The sequence below is a fragment of the Orcinus orca genome, chromosome 15, assembly GCF_937001465.1.
Source record: "Orcinus orca chromosome 15, mOrcOrc1.1, whole genome shotgun sequence".
Classification (NCBI taxonomy): domain Eukaryota; kingdom Metazoa; phylum Chordata; class Mammalia; order Artiodactyla; family Delphinidae; genus Orcinus; species Orcinus orca.
This window is the reverse complement of record NC_064573.1, coordinates 82206056-82219785: the sequence shown is the minus strand read 5'-3', so window position 1 is coordinate 82219785 and position 13730 is coordinate 82206056. Positions and strand designations below refer to the sequence as shown.

Genomic DNA, 13730 nt, shown 5'->3' with positions numbered 1-13730 from the left:
ACGGGAGAAGAGGGTTAAGGCTACTTAGTGGAGGGACTGGATGCTGTGCTGAGGAATTTGGGAGCTTGTTCTAGAGCGGGGTGGACAACTTCTGTAAAGATCCAGATAGCAAATATTTTAGGTCATGCAGTGCCTCTGTGGCCTCTCACTTCTCCTTTATAATGTGAAAGCAACCCCAAATGAGACATAATGAAAAGGCATGGCTTTGTGCCAATAAAACTTTATTTATAAAAACAGGAAGCGGGCTTTCAAACTATTTTCGACAACAACCTATAGTAAGAAATATATTTTATATCATGACCTAGTACATGCACACATGTGTGTGTGAAACTGAAGCAACATTTTATTTAAAAGAAAAACCACCCTACTTCATGTGATGCACTATGGTATTTAATGTTTTGTTTGTTTATAATGCTAACTGCAACCCACCAACTTGATTTCATGATCTACTAATAGGACATGACTTAGTTTGAAAAATGCCAGAAGATAATGGGGAGAGCCTTGTAATTTTTTTTAAGTGAAAAAGTAACCTGATCCCTGAATAAGTTCAGGAACTGGTCATTGCTGCAGTGCTTCAGATAGGTGCCCCCAAAGAAAAGTGGAACCATGATATGAATATTCAAGAGTCACTACATTCTGTACTTTGATCGTGGAAAAATCAGAACCTCAGTGCTATACTCCAGTTTTTTCTAAAGCCAGCTTCCATCCTCTCCTAAGTTGGAAGATTCTGTTTTGTGCCTGAGCACTTGACTGGTTCTTCCATTAAATGCACGCAGAGTCTTGTTCCCTTCCACTGTTGTTCAGGTTACGTGAAATTACCTCCGGAGAAATTTGCACCTAAGAAACAGGGCGATGGTGGTAAGGACCTTCCCACGGAAGCAAAGAAGCTTCAGCTGAATTCTGCGGAGGAGCTGTATGCTGAGATACGAGATAAAAACTTCAATGCAGTGGGCTCCGTGCTTAGCAAGAAAGCAAAGGTGATCTCTGCAGCATTTGAGGTGAGACGGTTTGGTTGTCATCCTGATTCTGGCTAGACTGCCCACCCCACGAAGGAAGGAAGAGCTGCCAGAAGTGCAGCCACTAAGCAGAGCTGCAGTTCTCATCCTAAGAAACTGCGGACTCAGCCATTGGAGGACCCAAGATTTTCTTTTTAAACTTCTTCCCAGATCCATGAGAAAAGGTGTTAAGTTTTTCTCCTTTTGGGGGAGAAAGGGGTAGTGTTTGCAGTTTACAAGCTTTCACCATAAATATTTGTTTTACCTTCCTTTTAATTATTTCCTATCTCACTTAAGAGGAAGGCAGCTGTAAAAAAAAAAAAGGAAGCCAGCTGTACTCTAAATAAAATATCCTCTATAATAGAACTTGCAATTTGGGCCAAAAGCTCCCAGTTTAGCCAACATGCAGGGGACCCTGCAGATAAGATAGGTGATAATAAGAGTGAAATCCCAGCAGCCCAGAGCTTTTAAATTGGCGGCTTCATTATCACCTTCCTGCCTCCTCTTGTCCCACCACTGATTTATTCTTGGTTAAAGCTCATTTTTGAAACATGAGAATTCAGTAAGATGCTGAACTCTGTGTATTTAATCTTTGGAAACTTATTTGGGAGAATTTTTGAAGGCTGATTTTTTTTTACTGAGTGTGTATTCCAGGTTTCATCTTTCTTAGGAATTGTGTTTGCTAATTGATTTTCTTCAAATTTCTGAAGTTACTTTTGGCTTAAATTACTAAATTTTGCAAAAAAAAAATTTTTCTCATCACCCAGGAAAGTTCTCTTTATTCATGGACAGTATTCAAGATTGAGTTCAGCAGTAAGAATGGATTTTTTTCTATTATGGAGGAAATGTTTTGCCATTTATGTTCCCCTCTTAACATGTCTTTGTTTTAATTTTTTTACTCAGAAATGTTTGTGGACAACCTAGTACTGTCCCCCACAAATACTAATCACAATATGATCTGATGCCTGGAAAGAATAAACATTAGGCATTTGCTCCCTTAAAAAGTACTAATGCGGGCTTTCCTGGTGGCGCAGTGGTTGAGAGTCTGCCTGCTGATGCAGGGGACACAGGTTCGTGCCCCGGTCCAAGAAGATCCCACATGCCGCGGAGCGGCTGGGCCTGTGAGCCATGGCCGCTGAGCCTGCGCGTCCAGAGCCTGTGCTCCGCAACAGGAGAGGCCACGACAGTGAGAGGTCCGCGTACCGCAAAAAAAAAAAAAAAGTACTAATGCAGTGAACGGGAACAACGAGCCTATCTTTTCTGTTTTTCTGGGTCATGTTGGAGGTGGGTTTGGCCTGATTTATTTGTATTCTGTTCTTTCTCATTAGTATAAATTAGAGGTCCTCTAAGCAATACAAAGAACAGAGCACTTAAAATATTTTCCCCGCTCAACGGTTCTGCTGTTTTCCGTGTTTCAGGAGAGGCACAACGCCAAGACCGTTGGGGAGATCAAGCAGTTTGTTTCGCAACTGCCCCACATGCAGGCAGCAAGGGGCTCCCTCGCAAACCACACCTCGATTGCAGAGCTAATCAAAGATGTAACTAGTGAGTATCCTTGGGAATGATCGTGCTCACCTGGGGCTGACTTGCACGCACTGTGACTGACACCGTGATCATTGGCACCACAGTACTCCCTTGGGAAGGTCAGCTCTGTTTTAACACTGTATGTTATTCTCAGTGTTAAGTATTCGAATGTTGATAGTCAAAAATGTTCCCTTTGTGGTTAACTCAATTTTTTTCATTATTAAAATCATGTAATCATATGATAAAATGTTTGGAATGTCAAAAAGAGAAAAAAATTCTTCCCATAACATGAGGCAGTTAATTTTTTCAGTCTGGTTTTTTTCCTGTTGTTAAGGATTACTTAATTAGAGCAGCATCATGTTTCTGTTTTAGTTCTTGTTTTTCTCTTGAAGACTCTCTGCAGAATTGGTAGAGAGCATATGTTAAGTATTTTGAAAGGGCTTGGAAGATGTGTTTACTCATTAAAACACAGGCTGTAAAAGCTGAGCTGGAGATTGTTCCATGCCCTGTTTTATAAAGTATACTTTGAATCTTATATAAAAGTGTTGGAAAATCAGTCCATTGTTTTCATATTAATAGAAGTGGAAATCAAGTGAAACTGGGTTGGATCTGATGATGCAAGTAAAATGCTCTTTCAAAATTAGCTTTCATTGATACTGAGAAAAAATTCTTGAGTCCTTATTAGCATCCTAAGGATAGCAAAGGGGTGCAGTGGTCGACTGTTTCTAGATGTCATTTAGGAGCTCAGGGTTGAAAGGGTTTCCATGTTTCTTAGAAGATTCTTTTCAGGTGACGATTTGAACTTTTTGCTTTCTTTTGTGTGTGTCTTGTTTCTTAATCATGCTCTGTGTATAAAAGGGTTAACATTAATTTCTTAGTTACAAATTTGCTAATTCCATTTTAGCTTCTGAAGACTTCTTTGATAAATTAACAGTGGAGCAGGAGTTTATGTCTGGAATAGATACTGATAAGGTATGTGTACAATAAAACTGTTCTAACATAATTGATCCCTTATCAAACGTAAGATTATACCTAGAAAAGCAATTGCTTTGATTCCCATGCCTTGTCTACATTTTTTTTTTTTTTTTAAGATGTTGGGGGGCGTTTCCCTGGTGGCGCAGTGGTCGAGAATCTGCCTGCCAATGCAGGGGACACGGCATGAGCTACTGAGCCTGCGCATCTGGAGCCTGTGCTCCGCAACAAGAGAGGCCACGATAGTGAGAGGCCCGTGCACTGTGGTGAAGAGTGGCCCCCGCTCGCCACAACTAGAGAAAGCCCTCGCATAGAAATGAAGACCCAACCCAGCCAAAAATAGATAAATAAATAAATTTATAAGATGTTGGGGGTAGGAGTTTATTAATTAATTTATTTATTTTGGTTCACGGGCCTAGTTGCTCCACGGCATGTGGGATCCTCCCAGACCAGGGCTCGAACCCGTGTCCCCTGCATTAGCAGGCAGATTCTCGACCACTGCGCCACCAGGGAAGCCCCTTGTCTACATATTTTGAAGAGCAAATGCAAAATGTGAAAACAGAGATTTTATCAAGTATCATATATTTAACGTTATCCTATGCAAGGCACTTTCTGCAGTGCATGGAGAGGTGAGACCCAGCCCCTAAAATCAAAGACCTTTAAGGACTATAATAGATAAATGAATAGATTTGCTTTCTGAGAGGATTGATCCTATAATTTCCCTTAAATACTCACTTCTATTACTAAATTATTCGATTTATGAAAATTCCCATCTTCTAAAAAGATTCCTGTCACTTTATGCTGATAAATTGCTGCTGTTATGGTCACACACCCGGGACATGCAGCAGCCTCTCCCAAGGTTGTCCGTGGAGACAGGTGAGTCCAGACAGGCCGCTGGATTGCCTGCGTGTGCCCTCACTGCCCTGCACTCCCCATCGCTGGTGTGTCTCCATGGTGACGGGGATGCGTGTAGCAGGGGCAGAGGAGCTACTTCGGAGGGGGCTTAGGGACAGTGAAAAAAAGAATGAACCGTTCTCCCACTCATCTCCTCTTTTTTTGTTTTCATTTTTTATTTTATGTTGGAGTATAGTTGATTAACAATGTTGAGTTAGCTTCAGGTGCACAGCAAAGTGATTCAGATATGTATATACATACATATACACACACATGTATAGGAATAGATTATGGTATCTTTTCAAATTCTCTTCCCATCCAGGTCACCACACAATATTTGACTTTGAAAAATAATAGTAAATATCAAGTTCTTTAGGTCCCCAAACCAGATGCTGGTACCGGTATATATTTTGTTTCCAGGTCAACAGTTACATTGAGGATTGTATTGCCCAAAAGCATCCGCTGATCAAGGTGTTAAGACTAGTTTGCCTCCAATCCGTGTGCAATAGTGGACTCAAACAAAAAGTTTTGGATTATTACAAAAGAGAAATCCTGCAGGTCAGTATAGTTTTAAATTACTAATTTGCCAGGGGAGAAAACATCTTTTTAAAAAAATACTTCCCAAAGCTGCTATTTTGGTATAGTGTTTCCACTGTCTTTTAAATTTTTTAATACATGGAGGGATTGTCCTTGGTATTCATTGTTTACTGTGTTTGCATAATAATAACAATAGTTAATGTTTATTGAGCTTTCACTATGTGCCAGGCTCAATTGGAAGAGCTTTATGTGTATTCATTTGTTTAATCCTTACAACAGTGCTGAGTTGTATACTCTTACCATCCCCATTTTATGGATGAGAAAACTAAGGCACAGAGTAGTGCTATAACTTGCCCAAGGTCACCAGCTAGTATGTGGCAGAGCCAGGGATAAAACCCAGGTAGCCAGGGTCTAGTGCTCTTGTTGTTAACCCAACTATTCGATGGAGGAAGGGGACTTTTTGCACATTTCTGATGATGATTCTTTAGCCAACTTACTTAAATCAAGCCTGTTACTTTATAATAAGGAAAAGCCCACCCTTGTTTTTAAAATTCTCCCTTCTGTTTAAAAATGTCTCAGGCACTATTTATTTGCTATTACTAGTCACAGTTAAGTATGTTAGTGTTAAAACTAAATACTCATTCAGGTTGGGTTTTGGGGGGTTTTTGTTTGTTTGTTTTTTGCCTTTTAAAAAGTTACACAAATGACACGTGCATTCTCATCATATAACGTTCAAACAAAGCAGAAGTACATGGTGCAAACCATGACCCTCCCCCGCCTCCCCCCATTTCCCTCCCTGGAAGGGACCAATGTCAGCAGTTTGGTTTGTGTACTTCCAGATTCCTGTCTTTGCATCTATGTACAAAGAATGTTTACATACACAGACCATGGGGCGAGACCAGCTGGATCCATGTCCCAGCTCTGTTACTCATTAGCTGTGTGACCTTGGGCAAGTTATTTAAACTTCTCTATAAAATGGAGATAATAGTGGCTACCTTGTGGGGTTATAATAAGAATGACTGAGTTAACATATGTAAAGCACTTAGAACACACCAGTGCCCCCCGCCATAGAAAGTATTATATAAGTGTTAGCTATTATTATTACTTACTATATCTTTTTTGACAAAAATAAAATCCTACTATACGTAATAGTCTTCTTATATTTTTTTGTCCTTAAGAATAAATCCAGAAGGTCTTTCTTATCAGGATGTATAGATCTGCCTCTTTCTTTTTTTAATAGCTAATTATATCCCATATAAAAATATACGATAACTTATTTGATGCTCACTTAAGTTGGGTCCATAAATTGTGACTTTAAAGTAAAAAAATTTACATCATTCTTTGAGTGATCCAGTGAGCTGGATTTGCTGTAATGGCAAGCAGTTTTGGGGCAGGCTTCATCCCTGCCCTGCACCTGTGCCCATGGATGGTCGTTGCCTGGACTTCAGTAACATGCCCCAGAGTACAAACCAGTGGATTTGTTGCAAGTGCTCTTTTTTTTTTAATTGAAGTAGAGTTGATTTACAATGTCATACCAATCTCTGCTGTACAGCACAGTGACTCAGTTATACACATAAAGACATTCTTTTTTTCATATTCTTTTCCATTATGGTTTATCACAGGATATTGAATATAGTTCCCTGTGCTCTACAGTAGGGCCTTGTTGTTTATCCATCCTATATATAATAGTTTACATCTGCTAACCCCAAACTCCCAGTCCTTCCCTCCTCACCCCCCTTTCCCCTTGGCAACCACAAGTCTGTTCTCTATGTCTGTGACTCTGTTTCTGTTTTGTAGATGGGTTCATCTGTGCCATATTTTAGATTCCACATGTATGTGATATCACATGGTATTTGTCTTTCTCTTTCTGACTTACTTCCCTTGGTATGATAATCTCTAGTTGCATCCATGTTGCTGCAAATGGCATTATTTCATTCTTTCTTATGGCTGAGTAGTATTCCATTGTATATATGTACCAGATCTTCTTTATCCTTTCATCTGTCGATGGACATTTAGGTTGTTTCCATGTTTTAGCTATTGTAAATAGAGCTGCTATGAACATAGGGATGCATGTATTTTTTGAATTATAGTTTTGTCTGGATCTATGCCCAGAAGTGGGATTGCTGGATCATATGGCAACTCTATTTTTAGTTTTCTGAGGAACCTCCATACAGATTTCCATAGTGGCTGCACCAACTTACATTCCCACCAACCGTGTAGGAGGGTTCCCTTTTCTCCACACCTCCTCCAGCATTTGTTATTTGTAGACTTTTTAATGATGGCCATTCTGACCCGTGTGAGGTGGTACCTCGTTGTGGTTTTGACTTGCATTTCTCTAATAATTAGTGATGTTGAGCAGCTTTTCATGTGCCTACTGGCCATGTGTACGTGGAAGTGCTCTTTTTTGAAAGTCGCAGAAACCGTTTTCCTGATTCGACTTCTCTTGCAGACATACGGCTATGAGCACATATTGACCTTATACAACCTAGAGAAGGCTGGCCTGCTGAAACCACAGACAGGGGGCAGAAATACTTACCCAACCGTCCGGAAAACGTTACGCCTCTGGATGGATGATGTAAACGAGCAAGTAAGACGCTCCTGCTCCTCACCTCATTTGAGTTCCCAGTTAACAGGTTATTGCAACGACATACGCTACTTGATCTCCGCATCCACCTTGTTTTCTAACGACAGTTTTCTAATGCTTTGGAGAAAGTCGTGCATTCGTGTGGATCCCAGCAGGAAGCATAGGGTGCTCTGGCACTGGGTAGTTTGAGGGAGTTTCATAAAGACGGGGTGGACCAGAGAGAGGCAATGCAGTGGGGAACCCTCCCCAGCCGAGGCCTGAGGGCAGGGGAAGGGGGCTGTTCCAGAACTGGGAGAGAAGAGCTGTGTGGCCAGGCCGTCTGACAAGCCGAGGGACACAACCAACCTCTGGCAGCACCACAGAGGGGAAGTCAGGGCAACAACTCACGCTGCCGTCCTCTCTCCAGTTTCCAGCTGGTGCAGAGCCCACGGGGCCACCTCTGGGGCACAGAGCACCAGGGAGAAATGCGGGAGGGTCAGGCAAAGATCCAGTACAGGGAAAGCAAACGGTGAGAAGCAAGGCTCCTCCCACTTCCAACCTCAGTTTCCTCTCAGAGGCGAGCACTGTAACCAGTTTGTAATCTATCCTTCCAGAAAGATTCTGTGTACAGACAAACATTTTTACACAAATGGTGCATATTCTATACCACTGGTCTCCAAAGTAGGGTGCGCTTTGCTTTATGTTTATTGTTTACTCCAATCTTTCTAAGTTTCATTTTTCTTATTTTCTTTTTTGGTTTTTCATAAGGGACTTTATTAGGCTGCGTCTTGCCGCAAAAGCTAACAGTCTCCTGCCTCAGTAGCAAAATTGGATTGTTTTTGTCCAGTGGGAATATAGATAATCTTAATTCCTGTGTTGTACAACGTAAGTCATAGATTAGTTCAGCTCTTCACAAGGCTGACCTCTTTCCCCACCCCACCCACCACTTAACACTGTATCTTGAAGAGCCTTCTGTGATCTCATTCTTTTAAGTTCTTTTTAATTGCTACATAGGGACTTCCCTGGCGGTCCAGTGGTTAGGACTCTGAGCTTCCACTGCACGGGGCCTGGGTTCGATCCCTGGTCGGGGAACTAAGATCCCTCAGGCTGAGTGCCAAGGCCAAGAATAAAATAATTTTTTTTTTTTTTGCGGTATGCGGGCCTCTCACTGGTGCGGCCTCTCCCGTTGCGGAGCACAGGCTCTGGACGCGCAGGCTCAGCGGCCATGGCTCACGGGCCCAGCCGCTCCGCGGTATGTGGGATCTTCCCGGACCGGGGCACGAACCGGCGTCCTCTGCATCGGCAGGCGGACTCTCAACCACTGCACCACCAGGGAAGCCCTAAAATAATTTTTTTAATTAATTGCTACCTAGTGGTTTTTCAGATACATCTTATTTTATGATTTATCAGATTTCTACTGATAGAAATTCAGGTCGTTTGCAGTCCTTTGCTAGTTCGCACAGTGTTGCAGTTAATATCTTTGTGCTTTGGTCTTTTGTCCTCTAGAGTACAAGTCCCTCTGTGGGATAAGTGTCTGAATGTGGAATTGCCGTGTTCAAGGGTTATATTCTCACCTAGGGAGTTCCACTTTACCGTCCAAGAAGTTTCTTGCCAAACCAAGTAACAATTTTTCATCTTCAGTACCTATAGATGCTTTGAGTGTCTGTTGAAGATTTGAGTCAAAAGTGAACCTTTGGCTGCTAAGAACAGAGCCCAGCAGGGGTGGATTGGAACAGGATATTTCAATATTGGAGCAGGCTATTTCGGGGGTTTGTGTTTCTGCCTTCAAAGCCAAATCAAATAATTTTGGGTTACCGCACAAGCCACAGTTAGGCGGCTATATGTCTCTCTCTCGCTCTCTCTACAGGCCTTTTTTCCTTTAATTATTTAACAGAATCCCACGGACATATCGTATGTGTACAGTGGTTATGCCCCTCTCAGTGTGCGCCTGGCCCAGCTGCTTTCCCGGCCCGGCTGGCGGAGTATTGAGGAAGTTCTGCGCATCCTCCCAGGGCCCCACTTTGAGGAACGGCAGCCGTTGCCCACAGGGCTACAAAAGAAACGTAAGTCCACGGCCCGTATCCACAGATGATTATGTAGTGTTAGTGTGCTTTTCACGTATTATGCAATTGCTTTGTAAAATACATTTGTAAAGTACTTAGGAGTCAGAGTCCGATACACATACCTCTTTTGTTAGTTGTGAATTATATTGTAAGTGCTAGAACCCATTACTCCCTCAGGAGAAGCTGCTTTCAACCTCTGAACTGAGGATCTCAGAAGTTAGAAAAAACATAGAGATCAAAATCATGGTCCTGAGTTTCAAATGAATTGTCTGTACCAAGACATATATGACTACTTTTCCTTAGGAATGGTGTAATTTTTTTAAGTGGTGGGGAGAGGAGCATCAATAATAATTCTGTAAGCATCAATAAACATTCTGAAATGTTTATATCTTAGGTCAACCGGGAGAAAACCGCGTCACTCTGATATTTTTCCTCGGGGGTGTAACCTTTGCTGAAATTGCTGCCCTGCGATTTCTTTCCCAGCTGGAAGATGGAGGTACAGAATATGTCATCGCCACCACTAAGCTAATAAACGGGGCCAGCTGGATAGAGTTGCTAATGGAAAAACCTTTCTAGGGCGTTCAAAGGAGACTTACCGGTGAACTGCAGAATAAATGGCTCCTTTGAAGAAGTTGCTGGAAGGAAGTACAACCCCATGGAGGAATAATATGAGAATACAGAATTTACTTTGGGGTCAGCTTCTTAAGTTATGCTGTTTTCTCCTTTCTGCTTGTCTTTTGTGTTCCTAATTTCTTAAAGAAAGAAGAATGGAAGAGAATCAGCCAGGGTAAAAGACATAACAGTTTTTAATGTTCTGAGCTCAGGATCTTCATTGGAGACCTCTGGAAATATATTAAGGATGGCGGGATGGATAATCTATACAGCCACACAGATGGGTCCAGTTCTTAAGAAAGCAGGGACCAAGCAGGTAAAAATGAAAATAAAAGTGGAAGGTCTGACCCCTAATAAATAGTGCTGAATTTCTTAAAGGTGCATCATGCCTAGGGCAGTGGCCGAGTGTTGGGGGCCTAGGGCTAGTATTATCACTGAGTTGAGATTTCTTTTTCCTGCAGAACATGGCACGTTACATTCAATGTCACCAGTCTCTACCTTATCCGGTCAGTAAGGCAAGTTGTGTTCCTTCTGTTTTTGATTCCTCTGCTTCTAAAAAGCAAAAGGTTTGGAAGAGCTTCTTTCCCCAGAACAGCTTTATGATCTGCCTGATCAACTAAGTCAACTAAGTCAGTATGGGTCCCATACTTATCAAGGGCTTTTTACATTGAGTAACATAATAATTAGGGAGCAGCTTCCTGAGAATGTAACCATTCAAAGACGCATTCTTAGTGCACGTGTTATTAACTCTAAGACAATTTCAATGGTAGATGCCTCCAATTTTCTTCCCTGCCCACCGTGGGCTGCACCATCCATCCAGTCCCACTGTGAGCGGTGGCAGCTTGGCTTCTCCAGCATCTGGCAGCTCCCCCTCCCTGGTAAGTGCCACACGTGCTTTCCCAGCAGCCTGCAGACACACCTATTCGGCCTCAGGCATTTATTTTGCTAGAAAACACCCAGCCCCGTTTCAGTCCGTGGTCCGGTGACTTCATCCCCATCTGGTGCAGCTTGTCAATGATCTTGGAGTCCAGCTGCTACCCTTCCTACAGGAGACTGCTAGACTGCAGGACAGAGGAGCTTGGGTGCTGGTGGCGAAGTTGGAAATCTTCCTCCTGCTCTATCCCAGCGTCTGGAGGAGTTAAGGCCAAGAAGGGGACCAAATTGACGGTTTCACAGCCTTGCCTGAGTCTCCAGCCAAATTAGCTGATCCCCGTCTTTGCTGGGGGCCAAAGTCAGTGTCCTTCCCCAGCTGTCATTTCTACTGTTAATTAGTACCCGTACATGTTTTCCTCACTTTCTTTCGCTAGTGGACGTCTCTTAGCACACTGCATGTTATGAGTGAAGGAGAAATTCTGTACTTTTAAAAAATCTCCTTAATGTAAGAATGAGGGGTAGAAGAAGGAATATTTAAAAGATTAGCTACTCGAGGATTTAACTTGGCTTTGACATTCAGTATTTGGAAAGGTCTTAAAATGATTCCTGTTTTAGGAATCCTTTTTCAGCTACTTGTTATCCCAGGGAGATTAGTTTATACCTTCCAGCCCCAGCGGTTGTGAGTCTCAGCTGCTTTAGAGAATGAAATCCACCTTGCTGTAAGTGTTTTCGGCTCATGGGATTCAATTTAAGTCCAGTCAAGTTTCCTTGGCTGGGGCTTTGTCCTGTGAACAGGTACTCAGTTGTGTCTCGTGTGTCTGCATTCACTGGTGACTCTATACTTGCTTGCTCCGAGCATAGTTAGGTCAGCTCCTAAAAATGCATTCAGCAGAAGACTTCAAAACATCAATTGCTTCATTTGTATGCAAATAGAAAGTGGTGGATAATTATATATTACACGCCTTTGTGTAAGTTCATTTAATACTTGAAGCAGCCTTTGTCTCCAAGGAGTGTGCCCTTACTGAGAAAAAGGGTATGTGAATGGTACGTTTATTCTTGGGAGGGTGGATTGTTCACATCATGTCTGGACTTTTGTCTAGCTGGGTAGACGGTTCTACACCAGCAGTCCCACCAAAAAGAAGTCTACGTAGACAAAGAAGTCTACATAGACACTATTTTGTGTCATACTGTACACTTTTGAATTTTAGCCAACAGAGAAATAAGTATTTGAACTGTAGCTTAACGGTGGAGCAAGAGACTAATGGTTAAAAGAAGGAGGATTAAAAACAGCACATTTAATTCTTGAAGAGAACTGGGAAGGGGGGATCTCCATGCGATAGGCTACTGCAGCTCTGCCCTCACGGCAAGGATTATGATTAATCCGGCATGGAGTCTGTCTCTTGTTCTCAGTTGTATGTTAAAGACTGGCCTGTCACCAGGAGGCAGTGTTTGTATTCAGCAGAGCTGAACTCAAGAAGAAATACTTCTTTAAGAAAAACAACACCAGAACAAACAGAGTATCTAAAGCAGCCAGGAAGAGGGGCTGTAATCAAGATGGCAAGGCAGAGAAATACCGACATCACATAGACTATGAATTATGAACAGACTGTGAATTATACTCTAGAGCCTGGTGTATTATATTCAATCATATGGTTTAACGATGACATACTGTAGAAAATAGAGGATGCCGTTTTGTCATCCAACAGTCAAAGGCAGTAATGTAAAATTTCTCAGATTCTCTTCGAAATGAATGCATATGAACTTCAAGCTACATGATGTTTCTCAGCTCCAGTTACTCCGTTGCCATAAAATACCCCCAAACTGGGTGGTGACTAGAGTCTGCAAAGGCTGGAACACATAACTGACTTGAGATATCCATTTGAAGGTTGTGAGAGTTAAAGGGGAACAGAATCAGGCCTATTTTTAATAGCCTTTTTCATGTTACTTTGGTGTGGGATGAGGGTATAAATCTCAGCTGTACTTTCTTTCCTGTGACTGGGCAGGACACAGAGCCCTCCAGATGACCAGCTCTCTGGGGTTGCAATTACTACTCACTGGCTTCCTGCGCAGCTTGATAATGTTCTGCTCCTGTTTCAGCCCGGCTGCGGCGGGGCAATGATTTGATAATAAGAGATCCTGATCAAATTAGAGAGCCATTTGCTTCTGGACGAGGATGTTAATAAAAGGGTTGATGTCCACACTGCCTGCTTTTTTTTTAAAGGTCAAAACATATTCTTACTACAAACTACTACAAAAAGCACAAGAATCAGAAGCAGCATAAAGTTTGTGCTTTCTTTTCCCTTCATTGTTACATCTGGGAAAGGGTCTATTCTTTATTGGCTGAAATCCTGACTGGTTCTTTTTGCCTTACATTTGGAGGAGTTGAAATTGGAAGTGGGCACATTGGGAAGGTGACTGTATAATGAGTCTCTAACCTGCTAAACTCTGTGAATTAGAATCAAGCACTTGGGAGCTCTTGATTCTCTGAGCTGGTTCTCACACACACACACACACACACACACACACACACACACACACAAATGCTCGAACTTGCATATGTTTTTAAGACAACAGCTTTTGCTTTAGTTGGGCAGTCATGAGTGTTGTATGTACAGTGGTTCTTCTTGTCTGAGACTCAAGAGTAGGATGGGACTGCTCTCGGTGGGAGTTTGTTAGGATTTGGACTGTATCCCACCT

General features: G+C 42.2%; 1 protein-coding gene across 6 annotated transcripts in view; it reads left to right on the top strand.

Moving 5' to 3' along the window:
- The window catches only part of VPS33A (VPS33A core subunit of CORVET and HOPS complexes), a 28666-nt gene extending 15435 nt beyond the window's left edge, over positions 1-13231 (top strand). Inside the window, exons 7-13 of one of the 6 annotated variants that reach the window (XR_007471724.1) lie at positions 805-998; positions 2414-2540; positions 3424-3491; positions 4806-4943; positions 7372-7555; positions 9380-9548; positions 10032-13231. Coding sequence is in view for 4 of the 6 variants with exons in the window: in XM_004276694.3 (XP_004276742.1) it covers positions 805-998; positions 2414-2540; positions 3424-3491; positions 4806-4943; positions 7372-7509; positions 9380-9548; positions 9943-10124 (1016 nt within the window). In the remaining 2 variants the exon portion in view is untranslated. Of the gene's footprint in view, positions 1-804; positions 999-2413; positions 2541-3423; positions 3492-4805; positions 4944-7371; positions 7556-9352; positions 9549-9942 lie in introns of those variants that run through there. The other 5 variants (XR_007471723.1, XM_049698104.1, XM_004276694.3 and 2 more) reach the window with 5 other exon arrangements.
- The last annotated feature ends 499 nt before the right edge of the window (positions 13232-13730 follow it).